This window comes from Ursus maritimus, unplaced genomic scaffold (genome assembly GCF_017311325.1).
Source record: "Ursus maritimus isolate PB19 unplaced genomic scaffold, ASM1731132v1 scaffold_9, whole genome shotgun sequence".
Taxonomy (NCBI): Eukaryota; Metazoa; Chordata; class Mammalia; order Carnivora; family Ursidae; genus Ursus; species Ursus maritimus.
This window is the reverse complement of record NW_024427107.1, coordinates 38,874,836-38,898,056: the sequence shown is the minus strand read 5'-3', so window position 1 is coordinate 38,898,056 and position 23,221 is coordinate 38,874,836. Positions and strand designations below refer to the sequence as shown.

The following is a 23,221-nucleotide window of genomic DNA, read 5'->3' as shown; positions in this document are numbered from 1 at the left end:
GAATATTAATTCTTCTGATCCATGCATGGGATGTCTTTCCATTTGTTTGTGTCTTCTTCAGTTTCTTTCAGCCAAATCTTGTAATTTTCATTGTATAGATATTTTACTTCTTTGCTTCAATGTATTTCCTAAGTATTTTATTGTTTCAATGCTATTGTGAATTAGATGGCGATAGTTTTCTTTTTTTCAGATGCATCATAATTAGTGTAAAGATATGCAATTGATTTCTGTATGTTGATTTTGTATCCCGCCATTTTACTGAAGTTTGTTGATTTTACATATAAGGTTGTATCATCAACAAATAGAGAGTTTACTTTTTCCTTTCCTGATTTGGATGTCTTTTATTTCTCTGTCATGCCTAATTACTTCCAATACTATATTGAATAGGAATGGTGAGAATAGGCATCCTTGTCTTATTCCTAATCTTAGAGGAAATGCCTTCAATTTTTCTCCATTAAGTATAATCTTAGCTGTAGGTTTGTCACATATGTCCTTTATTATGTTGAAGTATGTTCCTTCTATATCTAATCTTTTAAGGATTTTTATCATCAAAGTGTTATATTTTGTCAAATGCTTTTTCTGCATCTATTGAGGTGATCATATGATTTTTATCATTAATTTTATGGATGTGATGTATTATGTTTATTGATTTGCATATATTGAACCATCCTTGCATCCCAGGGATAAGTCCCATTTGGCCATAGTGTATAATTATTTTAATGAATTCTTGAAATCAGTTTGCCAATACGTTGTTAAGAATTTTTGCATCTATATTCATTGGGGATGTTCTATAATTTTCTTTTACTGTGGTATCCTTATTTAGTTTTGGTATCTAAGTAATGCTGGCTTCATAGAATGAATTGGGAAGAGTGTGAAAGAGTTTGAAGAGGATTGGTGTTGATTCTTTAAATGTTCAGTGGAATTTTCAAGTGAAGCTGTCTGGTCTTTGAGATTTCAGTGTTGGGAGTTTTTAGATTACTGATTCAACCTCTTTATTCATTAGTTTGTTCATATTTTCTATTTCTTCCTGAGTTAGTCTTGGTAAGTTGTGTGTTTGTTGAAATGTATCCGTTTCTTCTAGGTTAAGTAACTTGTTGGCAAATAATTGTTCATAGAGGTCTCCTTCATATTTCTGTAGTATCAGTTTAAGGTCTCCTCTTCCATTTCTAATTTTACTTATTTGAATCTTCTTTTTTTTTTTTCTTAGTCTAGCTAAAGGTTATGTCGATTTTGTTTATCTTTCCAAAGAATCAGGTTTTAGTTTCATTTATCTTTTCTATTGTTTTTCTGGCCTCTGTTTCATTTATTTCTTCTCTGGTTCTTATTATTTCCTTCCTTCTGCTAACTTTAGGCTTTATTTGTTCTTTTTTTTTTCTAATTTCTTTTGCCACAACCCACACTATTTGATTTGACACACTATTTGACTATTTTGGTGTATTGTTTTTCCATATTATTTTTGTTTTAGTTTTTATTTTTAATTTCCTTTTGATTCCTTTTTTGACCCAGTATTTGTTTAGAAGTGTATTGTTTAGTTTCCACATATTTATAGATTTTCTCACTTTCCTTTTATTGTTGATTTCTAGTTTCATTCCATTGTGATCAGTGAAGATAGTTGGTATTATTTCAGTCTTTTTAAATTTGCTAAGATTTGTTTTGTGACTTATCATATGACCTATGCTGGAGAATGTTCCATGTGCACCTGAAAAGATGTTTATTTTGGTACTGTTGGATAGAATGTTCTGTATATGTCTATTAAGTCCATTTGTTGTAAAGCGTGGTTCATGCAAAGTTTCTTTGTTGATTTTCTGTATGGGTGATCTATACATTGCTGTATAATGAGGTATTGAAGTCCCCTGCAATCATTATTATCATCTATTTCTCCTTTAAGATCTGTTATTATTTACTTAATAATATATCTTGGTGCTCGGATGTTAGGAAAATAACATTTACAGCTCTTATATCTTCCTGAGGTACTGGTCTCTTTATTACCATATAATGACCTTCTTTGTATCTTCATACCTTTTTTGTCTTGAAGTATATTTTGTCTGATGTAAGTATGGCTACACCTACTTTCTTTAGGTTTCTATTTGCTTGGAATATAATTTTCCACCCTTTCACTTTGAACCTATGTGTGTTTTTAAGAGCTCAGTCTCCTGTAGACAGCATATAGTTGGGACTTGTGTGTGTGTGTGTGTGTGTGTGTGTTTAACATATTCAGCCACTCTGCTTTTTGATTGGTGAGTTCAGTCCCTTTACATTTAGAGTGATTATTGCTAGGTAAGGATTTACTACTGTCATTTTATCTTTTGCCTTCTGGTTATTCTGTCTTTCCATTGTTTCTTTTATTTTCTTTTTATGTTTTTTTTAAGTTAGTGGTTTTCTGTGATGATTTGCTTTGTCTCCTCTGTTTTTGTTTCATGTCTCTCCTCTACATTTTTGCTTTGTGGTTACTATAAGGTTTGTATAAAAAATGTGATGAATAAAATAGTTTGTTTTTTTTTTCTGCTGGTAGCAATTTATCTTCATTTGCTGTAAGGGTTCTGTCATTTCATTCTTCCCTTTTTATATTTCTGATGACACAAATAATCTCTTTTTACACTGTGATTTTCTTATCAAGTTGTAGTAGCTATATTTTTAATGTTCTTTTCCTTTTACCTTTATGCTATAATTAAGAGTTTAACATACTATTCTAAAAGATTTTTAAAAAATATTTATTTATGTATTTGACAGGGAGAGAGACTGAGAGAGAGAGAACTCGAGCAGGGGGAGGGGCAGAGGAAGAGGGAGAGAGAATCCTCAGGTAGACTTCCTGATGAGCATGGAGCCCCAATGCAAAGCTGATCCCAGGACCCTGAGCTCATAACCTGAGCTGAAATCAAGAGTCAGACACTCAATGAACTAAGTCACCCAGGCGCTCCTATTCTAAAAAGATTCCAATTCTGATTCTGACTGACTTCTTTTTGTGTACTCCTGTCCTTTATTTTCAGCTTGAAGTGCTTATTTCAACATTTCTTGTATGGCAGATATAGTGGCAATGGACTTCCTCAGCTTTAATTCTCTGGTAAAGTCTTTATTTCTCCTTTATATGTGAAGGATAACTTTGCCAGAGAGGGTATTCTTGGGTGGCAGTTTTTATCTTTCAATATTTTAAATATATTGTTCCACTCTCTCCTGACCTGGAGAGTTTTTGCTGAGAAATCTACACATAGTCTAATAAGCATCCCTTTGTGGGTTACTGTCTTTTGTCCCCTGGCTGTCATTAAAATTCTTTCTTTATCATTGACTTTTGACACTTTTAATAAAATGTGTCCTGGAATTTTGTTTTTTTGTTTTTTTGTTTTTTTTTGCATTGAGTAATAAGGTATTCTATAAGCTTCATGGAACTATATCCAGTTTCTTCCCTGGATTTGGGAAGTTCTCAGCTATTACTTATTTAATTAAACTCTCTGCCCTCTCCCCACTCTTCTCCTTCTGGAATACCCATTATTTTTACATTGGCTTTTCTAATGGAGTCTGATAGCTCTTGTAGGATTTCATCACTTTCTAAAAATCTTAGTTCTTTCTCCTCTTCTACCTGATTCATTTCCAGGTGCATGTCTTCTAGCTTGTGAATTCTCTCTTCCATCTGATCTGCTCTACTTCCAATGCATTCTAATGCATTATTTATCTCATTAATTGAGTTCTTTACCTCCAGAATTTCTGTTTGGTTCTTATTTACAATTTCAATCTTTTTGGTAAAGTACTCCTTTTTTTGGTTAATTTTATTCCTGAGATCCTTTCATGGCCTTTCTGAGTTTTCTTTTGCTCATTGAATGTCTTCATAACAGCTATTTTAAATTCTTTTATCCATTAGATTGCAATGTTCCATATCTTTGGGTTCAGTTGCTGGGAAATTGTCATTTTCTTTTAGTGATATTATCATGATTTTTCATTTTTGATGAAAAGTGTATATGCCACCACATTAAAAGTAGTGTACACCTTTCTTGTTTAGGCAAGATTTTGTTTAATGTGATTTTAATTATTCAACAGGTTGGTAATTAGGAGCCTTCCTTTTGCCTTCCAGAAGATGGTGGTATAGCATAATTTTTTGGTTTTTCTTATCAGAGCTGATCCGCGCTAAGGTTGGGAGTCCAAGCGTTTAAAAAAAAAAAAAAAAGGTGACAGAGTGGGGGTATGTGTGTATTTAGCTCTTGGGGGCTGTAGAGCCTATGGCTCTACAGAGGGTTCCATGATTGTGGAGGAAGTTGTCCCAGAGGAATATGGGTGATTCTTTGCCAGAACCCTGAGGCAGACAGCAGGAGATACTTCCCTTCAGTTCTCTTTGTCTGCCTACTTCCCTTCTAAGAGAGAGCAATGGATTCCCCAGCTGCAAAATGCAAAACTGGGCAGACCCCATTTACCACCTTCACCCTCCACCTTCTTTGCGAGAAAGATTGTGCTGGCCCATAGCCAGACCTGCATCAGTCTTCTCTGCAACTGCCACTTCTGGTGTAACTCCCCTTGCTCCACTGCCTCCTCTGCTATCCAGTCCATCCACTTTTGGGTGCATGAATAGATGGGTCTCTTGAGTGTCCTGGTATGTGCTGTGGAGGTACTTTTCTTTGGTTATGGAGTCTGATTAGTTGTAAATGAAAGGGTAGGGAAAAAAGGAATAACACATGCTGCCATGATGCTGACCTCACTCTCAGACTTTTATTTTATTACCTATAAAGCTCTTTTTCTGACTTGAGAGATTTTAGTGACATTTTCACCCTCTGGGGGTTCATGTTTCCTGAGTCTTTGCATTTTGATGTTCCCAGTATTTGGAATTGCTTCTACCAGATATCTACATAACTTCCTCCCTAAACTCATTTAAGTATTTGGTCAAGTGACATCAAGTAATAATGCCAAATGACATTATCAAGGAAGCCTTCCTTGTCCACTCTATCTGAAGCAGTACTTCTCTCCCTTTTATTTTCTGCCCCTCTCCAACTCTATTCTTTTAGTGCTTTTTATCACCTAGAAAACTAATTTTTTTTTTGCTTATTATTTATCTTTTAACAAGGACAATAGGCAATTGGTCTCTTTTGCTCACACTACTGTATATTTAGTACCTTGAACATTGTTACATGGTAAGTGCTTAATAAATAATTTGTTTTAAGATTTTAAGTAATCTCCACACCCAGTGTGGGACTTGAACTTAAAACCCTGAGATCAAAAGTCACTTGCTCTACTAACTGAGCCAGCCAGGCATCCCCTAATAAATAATCTTGAATGAATGAATGAAAGAGTTGTTTAGAAAACAGAATATAAAAATTCTCATGACCATAAGGGAACATTTTCAATTATGCTTAATTACATACAGAAAACTTATAGTCAGTGATATGTTCTAATGTCACACTATTCTGAGGTTCTGGCAAGTCTGTCTACTAACCTTAAAAAAATAATGATACATGCAATTAAAATTTTGGATGCAGGTGAAAATAGTAAACCATTATATAAATTTTCTCATATTTTTCTTGTTTCCTGATGGACAATAATTAGTATTTTGTTACTTGCTAGCCAAAATAACCTTACTTCAGAGATTTTACCTTCTACTCAATAATTATGTGCATATACTAATAATTTGGGAATCAGTGCTGATATTAGTTCAAAGAGCAATTTTATGACATATTTTCCAATGTGAAAATGTAAGTTTTAATATTTCTTAATTTTAAAATGTCCATTTTTCAGCATTAAATCCAGATTCATTTTGGAAAAAAAAAAAAAAGCTAAAATCTATTATGGGATAAATACTAAACCTCACACATCCTAAGTGTATTTTTGCCTTATGTTAGTTCTTGTAAATCCATGCATTCACATAAAAATAAATGTATTTTATTGTTCTAAGTGTATTAATTAGCTGCATCATTATCATATTTGGGGAGGACTTTTTCACTTTCTCCCCAAGAATGATCTAGAATTTTACATGGAAAAGGAATTTTGTAATGAGTAATTCACATTGACACACTCTCTATTTGTTAAGAATCTCAGATTGATTTGACAGAATTTTAATTCTCAATGTCATGATTTTTGGGAAATTTTCTGTTGGATTGGTAATCTTAATAATGTAATTATCTAAATGTATTTTCCTTATTAAGAACTATACATAATGGATAATAGAATCTGTATTCTTAGTAGGCCATAAAAGCAGTTTCCCATATTATAGAATTTTCTACTAAAATATTAATTTTACAACTTTAATTTAAACATACAAAGATGGCACTTAGTATAAATATATCTCATAAGTTTAAATTATAATATGTAGTTATTTTAGAGAGAATTAAAGAGAATATTATGGCTGTTTTGATGGTGGTCATTGAGATTGGGGATTAAGAATGGCACTTGTAATCATGTATCATCCTGAACATTACATGTATTTCTGTACTTTGTTTTGGTTTCACAATATAAAGAAAATTCTATTAACGTGAATAGTTAAAAATAATAATGTAACTTTTTAATAGTACAGAGATAGAAACTTCAGGATATTCTTCAGTTTCAGCCAGTCACAAAACTGGTAGGAAATGTTATTTCATAACTAAATCACAGATATTATCTAAGGATAAGTTGTAGCTTTTATCACGAATCTCAAGTTTCAGTAACGAGAATATAATATCCTTCTAACTATGCATGTGCCTTTCATCTTTTATTGCAAAACTATTAAGCTACAATAAGCACATACATCCAATAGGGACAACAATGTCTTGCCTGGCATTTTTAAGGAATACACACCTGTGCTACAGCAGTCTGTTCACTTTCATAATTCTTTCCTTGCAGACATTTAAAGGCCTGAATTAGTAGAAGTCCACTGTATACATCAACTTTCCAAACCTATGACACATGTCCCAGAAGTTCAAATATAAGCACAGCAAAGTCAAAAATAGAAACTACAGCTAGTAGAAATAGCTCTACAAAGCACTATACTGCTTATTTTCATCATATTGGAATATGAAATTTATTACAGTGTGCATGTTAAAATTTTGAAAATAATGTAGATTATGTCTAAAAATAGGGGATTGAATAAAATACTGATTTGAATTAGAATCTAAAGAGTTAAGTATACATTTTGTAATCTCTAGGGCAATTTTTAAAACATACTAAAAATATATCAAAATCATAATAATTTAAATCAAATACTAAGAAATGTTTAAATAATTTAAAAAATGGCAGGAAAAGTGAAACAGGAACAAATCAAAGGGAACAAAAGAGGGCAATAATAAAATAGTAGACTTAAATAAAAATGCATTAATGGTTTCATTAAATATTAATGATCTAAACAGACCAATTAAAAGACAGTAGATTTTCAGGTTGAAATTTTATAAAATAACGCAAATATAGGCATATAACTTCAAATATAATGACATTAAAAATAAAGAGATGGAGAAGTACTTCTTGAATAAAAAGTAAGGATCTCAAAAGTCTGCTCCTCTATAAAAGCAATAAGAATAATGGCAAAAAAAAAAAAAGTCAAAATCAACTTTTTCAGAAATGTGGAAATTAAAGGAACTCTTAACAAAAGTCCAAGGAGTAACCCAGCCATTGCAATACTGGGTATTTACCCTAAAGATACAGACGTAGCGAAGAGAAGGGCCATATGCACCCCAATGTTCATAGCAGCATTGTCCACAATAGCCAAATCGTGGAAAGAACCAAGATGCCCTTCAACAGATGACTGGATTAAGAAGTTGTGGTCCATATATACAATGGAATATTACTCAGCTATCAGAAAGAACGAATTCTCAACATTTGCTGCAACATGGACGGCACTGGAGGAGATAATGCTAAGTGAAATAAGTCAAGCAGAGAAAGACAATTATCATATGATTTCTCTCATCTATGGAACATAAGAACTAGGAAGATCAGTAGGGGAAGAAAGGGATAAAGAAAGGGGGGTAATCAGAAGGGGGAATGAAGCATGAGAGACTATGGACTCTGAGAAACAAACTGAGGGCTTCAGAGGGGGTGGTGGGGGAATGGGATGGACTGGTGATGGGTAGTGAGGAGGGCACGTGTTGCATGGTGCACTGGGTGTTACACGCAACTAATGAAGCATTGAGCTTTATATCGGAAACCAGGGATGTACTGTATGGTGACTAACATAATAAAAAAACATTAAAAAAAAAAGTCCAAGGAGTATTTATTTGAGGAAAAACAACTGAATCTCAGTAAGAACAGTAAGCTTTGTTGGGTTTTAACTGGTCTTTAATTCCATCTTTCTCTGCTCATCATTGCAACTATAGTAGTTGTGAAAAACAGCATCCTGCAATTAACGGAGAAGGCAGAATGGGTTTGGAGTTATGCCACACTCCATCCTCAGAGAATTGTTCCTATCTGACCTGTCTGGTAACTCACTGAAAAGTCTCATTCTCAAAACTTGTCCTTAATTGACTAGACTTAGCGCTCACTCTGTGTGAAGAGCCCTCTCCCAGAATTTGACAGTCAGTGGCAAGTCTTTAACATCACAACTACTTGAAGCAGTATTAATAGTTGGGACTAGTAGGAGGCCGTCCTAAAAATATTAAAAAACTGGGCAATGTGATGTCTGTAGGGTCTTTAAAAATCTTCAACATAGATTTCTGGGAATCTAGAAAGCCACAAGCCTGTGCAGTGGTATACCATGTCCAATAAAGATCCAAAAAGGCTATAAAATTTCTTGCCTCTTGCTGACCTTGAGGAAGCTAGCAAGGAAGTGAAGGCTAAGGCAGGACTATAAACTCTTCTCAGAACATAGAAAATATATACCAACACAGACACACACATGCACACACCCACACCCACATACACAACACACAGCTCCTCAGCAAAGGTGAAAGATATTGGTTCAAAGTATTTAAGAAAATATTTGTCCAGTCTTTAGATGAACATGAAGCTAAGTGGCTGCATATGACAAGAATGCAGACTTTACAGACTTAGACTATAAAAGTCATTAAAAAAACAAACAATAAAACCAACAAAAGAAAAACAAACAGCAGCAACAACATCATAGGGGAGATATGATTTTCAGGGTTGCCACATTACATTATTTGATATGTCCAGTTTCTACAAGAATTATAAAATGCACAAAGAATCATCAAAGTGTGTGCCATACACAGAAAAAGAATAGTAGAACTTGTCTCTAAGAAGGTCTTATCTTGGACTTATTGAACCGAGACTTTAAGTCAGCCCTTTGAAATATGTTCAAAAAACTAAAGAAAATGATGTCTAAAGAATTGAAATATAAGAATGATGCCTCATCAAATAAAGCACTTTGTTATGGAAATGTAAATTATGTATATTTTAAAAAACAAATAGAAATTCTGGAGTTGAAAAATACAATAATTATAAAATTATTTTATAAAATAATTATAAAATAAAAAATAATTTATAAAATGTATAAAATACAATAATTATAAAATTTCACTAGAGGGACCTCATGGCAGATATGAACTGACAGAAGAATCTGGAATAATGAAGAGAAGTTAATTGAGATTGTACTTTCTGAGGAACATGAAGAAAAAAGAATAAATGAAGAATGACAAAAAATGAGCAGAGACACAATGACCTGTAGGATACCATCCATCATACCAACCTGTGTACAACAATAGTTCCAAAATAAGAGGAGGAAGAGAGAGGGTCAGAAAGGGTATTTGAAAAAACAATATCCAAAAACTTCCCTAATTTGATGAAACACTTTGATTTTTTTATCCAAGAACCTCAATAAATTTCAAATAGGATAAACTCAAAGAGATCCACACTGGGCTACATTATCAACAGTCAAGCTGTTGAAAGTAAAGCGTAAAGAATGATTGTTGAAAGCAGCAAGAGAAAAGTAACATATTACATATGATGTGCTGAAAGCAATAGATGGTCAGCCAAGAATTCTATACCCAGCACAACTGTTCTTTAAAAAGGGAGAAATTAAGATGTTTTTGGAAAAACAAAACCAGATAATTTGTTAATAGCACACCTGCCCTGCAAGATCCACTAAAGAAAGTCCTTGAAGTTGGAATGAAAGTACACAAGACAATAACTCAAGTCCATATACAGAAACAAACAACAACAAAAAACTCAAAAAACTAACACCAGTAAAGGTAACTGCATTGATAAGTATAATAGAAGTCTACATATATTTTTTGTGTGTAACTTTTTTCCTCACCTTGCTAATTTATGAGATGCTGCTAAAGCAGTACTTAGATGGCAATTTATACTTGTTTAACAGTATGTTTATAAAGAGGAAAAATTTCAAATCAATAACCTAACTTTCTGCCTAGACAAGTTAAAATAGGAAAAGAGCAAACTAAACCCAAAGCAGAAGTAAAGGAAATAATAAGGTTTAAGTGGAAAAAACATAGAGAAGAGAAAAATAATTAAAAAAATCAACAAAACCAAAAGTTTGTTTAGAAAGATCAACACAATTGAAAAATCTTTTAGTTACACTGTTAAAAAAACAAAAACAAAAACAAAGAACACTCAGATTACTAATATCATTAATGAAACAGGGTACATTACTATTGACCTTATGTATATAAAATGGATTATAAAGGAATACTATAAACAGCTGTATGTTAAAAATTAGATAATCTAGATGAAACAATACTAATACAAGTTCTGATGCAAAGCTACCAGAACTCTGATCCATTACTGGTGGGAATATGAAATGATATAGCCACTCTGGAAAATGGTTTGGCAGTTTCTTACAAAGTTAAATATATACTTACCATATGACTCAGGAGTCCTACTCGAGATAAATTGAAAACTTGTGTTCATATAAAACCCCATACACCTGTGTTTATAGGTAGCTCTTGTAGTACTTGCCAAATACTAGATATACCCCAAATGCACTTCAGTGAGTGAATTGATAAATAAACTCTGGTACCTTCATATAATGGAATACTAATCAGCAATAGAGAAGAATGAATTGGTGATTCATACAACTTGGGTGAAACTTAAAGGCCTTATGCTGAATCAAAGAAGCCACTGTCATGTTACTGCTATATTACTGAAAAGACACGGCTATAGAAATGGACAGTAGCTCAGTTGTTGTCAGGAATTATGGATGGGAGGAGGCATGTATATAAAAGGATAGCACAGGGCATTTTTTGAGATGAAACTATTCTGTACCCAGATTATGGTAGTAGTAACATGAATCTATACAAGAGCATTAAAATTCATAGAACTGTATACCAAAAGGAAAAAAAAGTCAATTTCATTGTGATAATTTAAGAATAAAATATAATAAAGTAGTATTATAGGATTATATTGGAGAGAGGAAGCATAAATCACTCAATCAGGAAGGTTGGGGATGGAAAAAAAATAAGCTTTTGTTACTTAAACTACACCATAGGAAATGAAAATAGAGAAATACGATGGATGTTGTCGTTAAACAGAAAAACTAGATAATTGAGGCCCCAGATTAGCTTCATAGGCTTGAATTCTTCAGGTTTCTTCTCATATAAAAGGTAATGAGCAATTGCCAAACAGCTACTTTGGTTATTGCATTATTGATATAACCAAAATCAGACCCAACTATGTCTAAGAAGCCATCTACATATAAAATCTAGATTATTATATATGCATTATATATATATGTATGTATTATTTCTAAGTTAAGTACTCAGAAGTCTTCTGTATTTTACATTTTTTACAATTGTGTAGGCAAAGGTATCGTTCTTGAAGCCATAAAAAATTTGAATGTTGAAAACCTCTTTGAGTATAATAGAAATATCTAGTTTTAGTTATAAAGAACTTAACAGATGCCCCTGTAAACGTTTTCACTTTGTAGACTGAAGCCTCGTTTTTCAGTATATACTTTTGGATATCATAGTTAGCAAGCAGAATGCTAAACTACTGACAGATGCACTGTTTGGAGACGTACCAGGTGTAAATAATTTTTAAAGCCATCTATTTATTATAAATACAGTTTCAAATGTTCATATCAACTTTAACATGAATCTAGAGGTATTATTCTCTAAGAGATACAGGAGTTGAATTGAAATGGAATGTATTATTTAACCAATAAGTTACATGGCAAGTGAAGTAGAGTGATAAATTCTCACTTTAACCTTGACTCTTTGAGGTATATTTGAATCTGTTTTATGGCAGACACATCATCCAGAATAATGCATATGTGTATGTAAAACATTTGGGTTTAGACGATCCTTTTTCCATTTATTTTTCCTCATCGCACCCAGAGATTATTATAGGGCATATATAAGATAAAACAAGAAATGACTTTTTGGCCTCAGATCTATAATCTCCAAATTTCTCTTAGATTCTCCTTAGAAATTCGCTTTGTAACCCTGAGTGGAGGCATTTGATGTGTCACCATTTTCATTGTTCTGAGCTGTTTATATCTCAGCAGGAATAATGACATGAATAGTTTGACTGTTGAGATGTGAAATCAGAGTGAACACTTGTCAAGGCTTTTTCAGCAAAATTAAATGTTGCTAATTTAAAATGGGTCAGAGTAATATTTTTCTGTAGTTTGTTCATTCCATAATTTAAATTTAGATCATTTGATATACATTTTTACAATTGGTTCATTTCTGGATCATTAAACCTTATCATCAAATAATATTTATTAAGCTTCCGCATGTTCATAGATCCAGAATGACTGCTGTATGATAGCAGTTAAGGAAATAGCATACACTGGCTCTTTAAAAAAAAAAATCTTTTCAGCAAACAAACACTTTTATGTGTCTAATGAACACAAATAGAGCATTTCTTCATCACTCCCATCCATTTGACTCCCTTCTCCCTGCCATTTCTAATTCTGAGAATCTATATGGAATTTTAAAGGCACTTTTGAATCATTAGTAAAGACACTATTTTATTGTACATTAACTTTTTATGATATAGTATAGATCAACTGTGTTCAGATTTATTTCAATGTGAGGAAGATGTGGAAATTAAAGTTAGAAGTTGTATTATTTACATAAAGGTAAGATTTGGAAAGGAACCAGTCATGAAGGAAAGGGAGTAAGATAGAAACAAGGCAAACTAAGAATATAAAAGAGAGATTACATGGTCTTATGCTAACTCCCCCACAGAGTAACATACTGTTTTTGAGACCCATTGACCCAGTTCTTAGTTAATTCTTTTGGTTAAGGAAAGAGTATATTATATCAATGTTTTTGTTACTGTTGTTCTGTTTTGTTTTGTTTTTTGTTACTGTCGAAACTATTTTCTTCACAGGTTATGTAACTCATTAGTTACATACAGGTTACATACAAACTGAGGTTTGTTAGTCATTATTCATCAAACGGTGCACAAAAAAGGAAATTTGGTGATGTTAACTAACTTAGTTTTGTTCATCTTTGGTTGTGAAATGTGGTAGCGAAGATTGGATCTAATATCTAAATGTAACTTTCCTACATCTTTCATTTAGCCATATTTATTCTGTCCTCTATTTAAAGAGCAAACACAATTTAAATGTGTATTTTTCTGATGAATTCAGTGACTGAAGTTAAGTATTTACAGATCTTCCTTAGTTTCTTACAGAAAACTTGAGGATATTCCTCAAATTGATTATTTGGGTATTTTATATATCCCTAATAAAATTTATAATGAGCTCTTATTCTTCACATGGGAAGATGAAGTTAACTTACCTATTAATGGGATCTTATGTATACTCATTTACCCATTTATTTCTAAATCCTTCCAAAAGGTTTACTGTCTTTAAAAATCCTACTCTCTGAAATAAGTTTTTATATTTTTAGCTCTTCACTGCACACCAAATCAAAGATGTCTGTCAGATCTTCTTCCTGCAAAAAAATTGAGAGGAGAAATTGACCTTAGGGTGACAAGTTTATGGTTTCTAAACCTGGGAGCTACTTTGCAACTCTGTGTCCCAGTCTTACTGTATTTAAACATTCTTTGACATTTCAGATGGCTGTTAAACTTGAATTATATATAAGCATAGCTCATTGCCTGAAATTATTTCTTTCTAGGTAAACAAGATTATAAAAAAACCAAACCTATTTTACGAGCAACCAAATTAAAAGCAGAAGCAAAGAAAACAGCAATAGGGATAAAGGTACCTGTATTTGGTAACTTTAAGACTTGATATATGCATGCCATTTCATTTTCTAAAACTGGATTGCATAAATGTTGAATGCTAAATGTTTTATGACATTTCAAAATCAAAGTCAATGCCAGAATTGAAGGTTTTTATAAAGAATTTACTTAATGGGAAACATCATTCTGATCCTGAGATTTTTACCAGGTCTTAAAATAAAACACAATGTCACATAAGAGAACCAGTTATACTTAAAGTTGCAATTTATTTTTTCTCTAGCTACTGTATATATTGTTCAAACATTTCAGTGATTTATGTGGTCTGAATCAAAAACTTATATTTTCAATAAATTTAATTTTATGGTTATCAAGATTTTAGTTATAATTATATATACTTACATCATTAATATATGTAATTTTACTCTGTGTATTATTATTGTTGTCAGTACTCTCTACGATGAAATTCTAATGATGTCCCCAAACTTGTTCTTTTAGAAAACCAGTGTCTTAACTGCTTAAGAGGGATAAATGCATTGGAGAATGATGTTAGCAGATATTAATCCAGTGTGCTAGCACAATCAAGTTCAGCAAAATTACATTTACATTATTACTCATGTCAATTTTTTGCCAAATATTTAGAGGGGAATCAAACTATAAATACAAAAATTAACTTGATGGTTCTACTGTCAAATGTGTAAAATTAAAGTGACTGGTATATATACTTTATTTAAATATTAAACTGTTAAAAGGAGATTTTGGTTTTTATCTGGCAGATGAAAAATCAATTTTTCTAAGTTATAGCTTATAGCAAATGCCAAGGTATTACTACCAGGCTGTAACAGCTGTTGAACTGCCAGATGATATATTTGGTTGTCTTCCAGAATTTGCTATTATGATCACGAAACACTGCCTTCTTTTTACTCTTGATTGCTGATTTTGATCAAGCATTGCCGTGTGATACGGTATGTTTTCACAACACAATCTCCTTCAGTTAGTGCTGTGTGTCAGTTTTTAATGAAAAAAAAAAAGTAAATTGCCTTTTTGTTTAAAAGAGAGATGATTAATCTTTTGAAGTTTTCTTCTAATATCACATGAAATTTTTTCCATCTTTAAAATTATTTCCATGACATGATCTTTCTAAAAGCATTAGTTAGGGGTTTTTTTCTTTCTTTATTTTACAGTTAGTTACCTGGTGATTGTCTCTTATAGTGAGAGCATTATTTGTAATTTTCCACCAAGGCACTATGGCACTCACTTTTATCTCTCCCAATGTGGTGTTTTGGTTTGGGGGTTTTTTAAAAGAAAGATATTGGGGTAGCAAAATCCACTTGTGGCATAATATAATGAGCAGCGGTAAATTAGAATTTGAGAAATAGTGCAGCCACTCATATATTAATATATACACATTCTCTTTATTTGCTCTTATACTTTTTATTATTATTTTAATTTGGGGAAATGACTATCTTGGCATCAGATAAATCTACCTTATAGTGCAATTTTCTTTTATCTTTTTATAAACAGTGCAGAATTTGCTTATCTTTTTTTGAGAAAAAAGTTCTTCTTAGATTTCATTCATGATTTAATGTATGTACGGAAGAATTTCTAACTGACACCCAAACATAGCTCCTTTTTACTAAGGTAGCATATAATTTTGACTTATAAACCTGTGGAAAACAAAAACCTTAACTTTAAACATTGTTTACGTTCCTTAAAAAATTACATGAAGAGCCCATTAAAATGATTCGAAACTTTTTAGAATCAGAACCATGGAAGTGTTTTACATTTCAAATCTGGCATACTAATTAGTTTGCCCTGTCAAACTTTGATTGCCTTGTCATTTTAGCATAGGATTTTAAATAACGAAGTTTCTTTCAGCAATTGCCATTTAATGCTGTTTAATTTCCCCAGTGAGTGATTTGATCCATATTGATAATGTCAGAGAAGCAACTAAGGACTAATGAACATCAGACATGTTTGACTCTTATCTAGTTGATACAGGATGACCATAATATTATAGTATTTTATCACTTTACTGCTTATTTTTAGAATGAATCATAGTTATGCTCTTAAAATAATTTAAATCTATAGAAAATATGAACAGCTGCATGGAATAGAAAAATACCAGCAATGACAATACTGAACACAGAAAAAAGAGGCCTAGGATCACATTCCTCTGGTCTCTTCCTGTTGTCATGATCTAGCTAAGTCTAACCTGACATATTTGCAAAAGCAATTATGTCATTACCTCACAGGGTTGTCAGAAGAGTTAAATAATACCACAAAAACACTTAACATTGAACCCAGGACATCGAATTCATTTATGAAATGTTAGCTGATTGAGAAAATATTTTTTCGAATTAGCCATTACTGGTTTGCACACATAAGACTTCCCTTGGTTGGTTGTCAGTGGCCTTAAGATCCCCCACTTCAACTCAGTCTGCTTTGTGTTATTATATTGCATATTGTAAAATGTCCTCAGTTTTGCTGTGGAGACTGATATTGCTGTTGTAAAGTTTTCAAAGTATTGCATAATTTTAATATACTTTATATATAGGTTATATAAAGCTTACTCAATCGTTCATTATTTGTTTAGAAATGCTGTATTACAATGTTGTAGAACCTATAGAAAGAAAGATGACCAAGACGTGATCATCTTGGAGGAAATTATACAAGAAATAACTTCCAGATTTCATTACCATATAAAACCAACAGTATTGACTGAGAGATGTAGGACCGGAGATGTAAAGAATACATAATACAGTCTTTATGCTCGAAGACTTTTAGTGCCTTTTTGTAAACATACGTTTAGTAATTGAAAATGTTTTGGGAGAACAGTAATGATTCAAAATAAGATGTGAATATTGTTGTGTTAAATCTAGAATTAATTTCTGTTTAGAAGCTATTTTATTTGCTATTTTATTTCCCATATCTTACCAATGTAAACAAAATGTTGTAATTTATGACCCAGTAATGAGTGCTACCTAAAAAATACTTGCACAACTAATATTTCCTATTTGGTTGCTGTTCAGTTAGATTATTTTTCAAGAATTACGACTTCATTAAAATTTTTTTAGAACGTAAATACCCATGTTTTCTAGTATTTAAAAGGAAAAAGATAATTCATATTTGTTAATTAGTTTATTTGAAAGGTATAATCTAATAAGAGAGTAAGGATCAAAAATTTATCTGTTACATAGATAAAATATTCAAGTGTCAACCAGATCCTGCTAACAACCTCTTGGGATGAGCCGTCTGGAAACGTTATTTTTCTTCTTTTTTGTGATTTCAGATGTAAAACTAAAAATGGCTGGAGGGTAGGGGGTCATAAATGCCTACAGGTCTCTAAGTTATGGTTAGTGTCACCAGCATCCTGAAAGCAGTATTTTCAAATTTTATCATTGTTTTAACCCTCTATACATCCAGTCCCCACAATGTTCATCTCCTCAACAGAATAGGGGCATTTTAAAAAAAAATGATAATATTCCTCCCCATTCAATGCTCTTTAGCCCTCCCCGCTCCACCATATATTCAGTAGACTTAATTAAATTAGTGGATCCTCTGAAGTTGTATTCTATGAATGTTCTCTGCTTCCTACCCTTAAAACCCTTTTTTTTTTTTTTTTGCATCTGGATATCCTGAAAATGTATAGTGAAGAGGATAGTTTTTTGAAGGGACAAGGAGCAGCTGAAAAGCAGCAGTTAGAGGTGATTATCAAATGAGATGTGGATGATGGCCTCCAATCAAGAGTAAAAACTTTATTCTTGCTTTAAGCTTGTATGAATGGTGACTGCTGTTGAACAGTTTTGTTGTCCACTATACAGAACAGATGGAGTTTGCAGTTGTGTGTCACTTGTTTATTACATCCTCTTAAAATTAGTAGCTGTGTAACCAGATGGGTCTGGGAGCACAGCTGTGGATATAAGAATATAAATGAAACCTGTCTGATGCTGCCATGCCCTTTTGAGATGCCAAAGTGTTCCAACTGCAACAAAGAAAAATTCACGTTCATTTGACATTATATTGATGTATTAGATTAAAAAAACCAAATCTTACAAAAGTAGTTGACACTGAGGCTATCAACCCCCACATTTTTATCAATATTTATTTTCATAGTTTGGAAATCTAAATAAATGTAAATTTGAAGCTAAATATCTGTATAAAGTGCCCATTTGTAATTTCGATATCCAGGTAAAAAATTCATGTTGATTATAAACCAAATTCATTTTAATATTTTTAGTTTATTAGGTGGCATATGTTGAATTAGTAATTTTACATTCTGATGAAATGCAAATTCTATTTGTAAATGCAAATAAATAGCTTCTCCATAAAACAATGCCAGGAATGGGTGTGATACACAATTGAAAATTAGAAAGGCATATTAGGCTCTTTAAGATGTGAAACTGGCACTAGTTGCTCTTTTTTGACCTTTTCAGCCAAATGATATGTTAATATTGAGAACATTCCTTAATGGTGTGTGTGTATACTACATACTACACACTATATACTTCATACATATATATGAAGTTTATGGACTTTTTAAGAGATAATAGGATTTTTGCCATAATATATGTAGTAAATTTTTTGGCTACTATTTTAACATAATTAATGTAACCCACATCAAATCACCAAATGAAATATTCAGAATCACCCTTCACAGTTCTGATAAACTATACTGTATCTGCTTCGTGAGCCAAGAGTACTCAGTTTTGTTCCCCCACATTATAAACTATAGAATTTAGAGTTTAAAAATTTTTTCAACAAAAAAATATTTAATAAGGATTTACAGAGACATAATTTAGAAACTGGTTATAATAGGAGTTTCTTCCCATTAGAAAAAGAAATATAAATGTTTTAAAATCTGTGTCCTAACGCTATAACTAATAACAAATTAATTGAAGCAACAAATAAAGTTAAACATACTCAAATAGAGAACAGAGAAACTATGTAGTAGAAACTATCTTGATATCCAAACTGTGCAAATATATCAAAATTATAAAGTTTAATTTTACTATTAGAAAAGCACAAATTACATAGAAGAAATGATAGAAACTAGTCACCCACTGATGTACTTGTCATTGCAGTCGGTATTGTCAAGTACAAAATAAGTTACTTTACTAAATGACAAGAAGTGTTAAACAAAAAGAATGTGATTAATTAGGTTCAAATTATTATTCTAGTTGATGGACTTATATCACTATTTTCTCTGATGAAACTCGTAACATTAACCAATCTCTTTTCATCAATTTCAAACCTACTTTTTTTTTTTCCTCCTCAGGAAGTTGGCCTCGTACTTGCAGCTATATTGGCCCTCCTACTGGCTTTCTATGCTTTCTTTTATCTCAGACTGTCCACAGATGTTGACCCTGATCTGGAACAAGATGAAGATTAGCTGAACAGCAATCAATGCATTAAAGGGAAATAATTTTATAAAAGCACCCCTTGGGACCAATACTTTCTAAAGTACTGAAACTGGAACATCTTGAAATCTTTCTGCTGGTATTTTCAGTTTTCAGAAATATCTTTTTAAATAGTTGCATAGAATATCAAGAAAAGAACCTTACCTAGCAATGTAGTATAATGTATGCTACTGGATACTTTTATAAATCTTTCTACTTTGACAGGCAACCTATTCATGGTGCGTTTATATTAAATGGAAAACAGATCTTAAATTCTTCGGATGTCTTAGCCAATTTATGTGTATAACTCCATCACTTACAGATTACTAAATCTATTTTTGTTCCGTATACATAAGTAAAAGTATATATCCTCATTTACAGAAACATTCTCAAATCACATTCAGAGCCTAAGAAGGAATGAAAAGTCGTGGGAAATTTTTCATTTTACAAAGAAGCCCTGCTTTCTTTCCAGACATATTTTATATCATTAGAGAGACTATCTGCCATACATCTACAGTAATCTTTTTCCTTCTTTGCCAACTGTTCAGTGCACATGTGCTCCATCAGAAATGGCACCTGGATGACAGAAGCTCAAAGAGTCACATATGTCTGTAAAATAGAGTTCCTTTCCTCTTGGGCTGTCTGAACTGGTGTAAATAGAAAGTTCAGTTGATCTTGATTTTAATTAACTTATTATTGTATTAATATAAACTTGGAATTCTATTTTAATTATGTTGTTCTGGATGCTTGCAGTATCAGTTTGCCCTTCTTGTAAAGGAGATATGTAACAATCTGTCGTTTAGTTGTGCAGTTTTGTTTTTTTTGGTTTTTTGGTTTTTTTCACACAACAGTAATGGAAGTCCTACCTACTCAGAATAATTTTCTTGGGTTGTCTCTTAAGCCTAAACAATACAAAGTTGGTTTACAAAATTACATCTTGTCTCTTGAGAGTTAATCAATTAGAACTGTTTCGTGAAAAAATAAATAATAGAAGAAAATATATGTCTCATATTACTTGCATATGTAATTTTTTTGTTTACATAAATTTTCAAGATATTCTGCATTTGTTGGAGTATAACAATCAATATATTCAATATTTTTACCAGTAATGGATTTTTTAAAAATATTTTTAGAATACACGAATACATAAAGCTTAGAGATGAGAAAATATTTGTCCACAACAGAGTTGTTAGCTACTACCTTATATAAAGATGTATAAAAAATTAATAGTTAGAAACATGTGCACAAAGTGTTTTCTATCATATACATTGTATTTATGAAGAGCAAATAAAATGTTAAGATTGTTTCCATATTTGCCCAGAGAAGAAAGCTTTGATGAATACACTCGATATTCTTTGAGACTTTTGCAAATAGTTGAGTATGGCTGTGTAGCATTATGTTCTGTAGAATTTTTTCAAGTAGCATAATTTATTTCATCAATGTGAAAACAGCCCAAAGTTCCAGTATCCTCACAGATCATTTATGCCAAACATCTGAGGGCAAAATTTAGCCAGTGTTATTTACTGGATTCTATCCCTTGAAATCACAAACTCATGAGACAGACCAAGAGTTCTTATACACTCACCACTGCAGACCAATCCAAGTGGCATTTTTAGGAAAGGTTGCAGCATTTAATGCCATGTGGTATGTCTGTTCGTGAAGTGGGTGGCAAGGGAATATCCAAGCTGGCATTTTGGATATGATGGGCCTTTTCCTTTCCTGAGTGACATGCCACATGTCAAGAAATACTGCTTTTCCCCTACTCCTATCACATTTACGTGAACAATTTTCATTTAGTTATTTTACCTCCCATATGGTGTTAAAAACAGTCATATTAAATAAAGATTATTTCTAATTCCAGTAGTAATTTAAATGAGAAGATATGTAATAATTGTTTATTAGTTACCTATCCAAGTGAAATATAACAGGATTTACAGTATTTAAAATAGATGAGTATACTCTTGGAAATGTCTGAAAATTCATTACCCTGGGGAAAAAAAAATGTTACTGTTCCCTTCTGTTCTTGAGGTGTTCTCTTAAGGGAAAAGGTTGTTTCTGAGAGTAATTAATATTAATCTATACATAGTATAATTACAGGCTAGTTTGATTACCTCATTTTATCAATACCCTGAGTCTCTGGCTAGTCCGTTGGCGTAACTGACTTATGATGGCTCCACAGAACCAAGTCCCAAAGGCCCAACTCTGGTTTTAATAAATAGCAGGTAAACTGAGACAATATATGTTTATACAACACTGTTTTCATGAAATGCAAATTTTTCAAACTCACATTAACTGAGAAGCAGCCTGTGGAGAAATCCCAGATTGAAATTTAGTTTGAATCCTTGAAGGTAGAGAGGTGATATCCGGCCTATATTTTCAGGGGACCACACTACTGAATAATGAGCGGTGTTCGGCATAAATCTAAGACTGGCACTAGACACGAATTTTAGGCGTGGGTTTTTTCTCCTACAATAATTCACTGCTCAGAGTAATTCAGAAGACAAAAACAGAAAAAATATAATGACTTTTCAGAATGTTAGAATCTATTTGCTAACATACTCTGCAGGATAAATTTCACCTAATGCAGCAGACTTTACATTTAGCCTATGGAATACTGTGAAAGAAGCTTGAAGAGTTGCTGGTTCTTATTTTGCATGCAAAATAAACATAAAAGATTCATTTGAGAGGAGATATTGTAAAAATATAACCTCATCCAGGATTTCTTTTAAAACAAATGAACAAAAAGCCTATCATAGTACCAGTATACAGATTGTTGTTTTAAGGTGGCAAATACTTGAAGATTTTCTGTCTTTTCAATTTTTCTGAATTACTTCTACCCCAACCAATGATTGCAAGATTCCAAAAGATATGTTCTTATTCATTTCTGTAATTCCAGTAGTGTAGTGAACTGCACATATTTAATAAATGCATGTCAAAATTTAAGTTAATTTCTTTTAGTGCTCTCAGAGTCTCGTACAGTTGCTGCATGTAATAGATGATCAAAAATTATTTGCATTTAATAAATAAAACTTAGAAATCACTATATTGACCAACTTAGCATTTAGCATTTATGATCATTGAATATTCTGGGACAAATGTATGTTTCATCCCGTTCCTTTTTAAGATCACGACAACTAGTGTTAAATTTGCTGTAGAACAGAAACATTGCTCTTTTCTAGGGAATCAAATATGTTATTTTTATCTTAGTATTATTGAAAACCACAAGTGTTTTTAATTTAACTTATTATACATCCACTCCCAACAAAAATAAAACTAAGTTTTCGTTAAAATGCTTATATTTATGTAGATACTAAAGCACTATGTTTTCCAGATTCTAAAATGATATAGTCAAATATAATTCAGTAGAGTAAATTATGATTTCTTTAGATGGGCTTCAGAAATAAAACTTCTAGAAATTAAACTTAGAGAATTTTCATATATTTCATCCATAATGTAAGGTTGTTGAGCCAGAAACCATCTAAGATAAGTACACTTACCTCGGGCTTCTCTGGGGAGATTCTTAACATTTCTCCCTTAGCGGCACTGCCTTCTTTTATTAGAATTGCTCCAGTGCAGCCTGGATAGAATGATGTTTGCTAGATTTTGTTCCACTGACATCATATCTAGAATCAGTGCAACCCACAGTTTAAAAAAAAAAAAAAAAAAAAAAAAACCCTAGCAGGAATTCAGTGCCAACAGAAACACTCTTACTATTTTATTTTGTATTTTAATGATGCAGGTAAGTATGAAGGGAACTAGGAGAGTCACTCAAAGAACTATACCAGTGTGAAAATATCCATAGTGGGCCAGTA

General features: G+C 32.2%; 1 protein-coding gene across 12 annotated transcripts in view; it reads left to right on the top strand.

Annotated features, from left to right (window-relative positions):
- The window catches only part of TRIQK (triple QxxK/R motif containing), an 83,136-nt gene extending 62,415 nt beyond the window's left edge, over positions 1-20,721 (top strand). For all 12 annotated transcript variants that reach the window (XM_040625951.1, XM_040625956.1, XM_040625959.1 and 9 more), the window contains 2 exons: positions 13,947-14,032; positions 19,289-20,721. In XM_040625951.1, the coding sequence (XP_040481885.1) occupies positions 13,947-14,032; positions 19,289-19,402 (200 nt within the window). In that variant the 3' untranslated portion in view covers positions 19,403-20,721. The remainder of the gene's footprint in view (positions 1-13,946; positions 14,033-19,288) is intronic.
- The last annotated feature ends 2,500 nt before the right edge of the window (positions 20,722-23,221 follow it).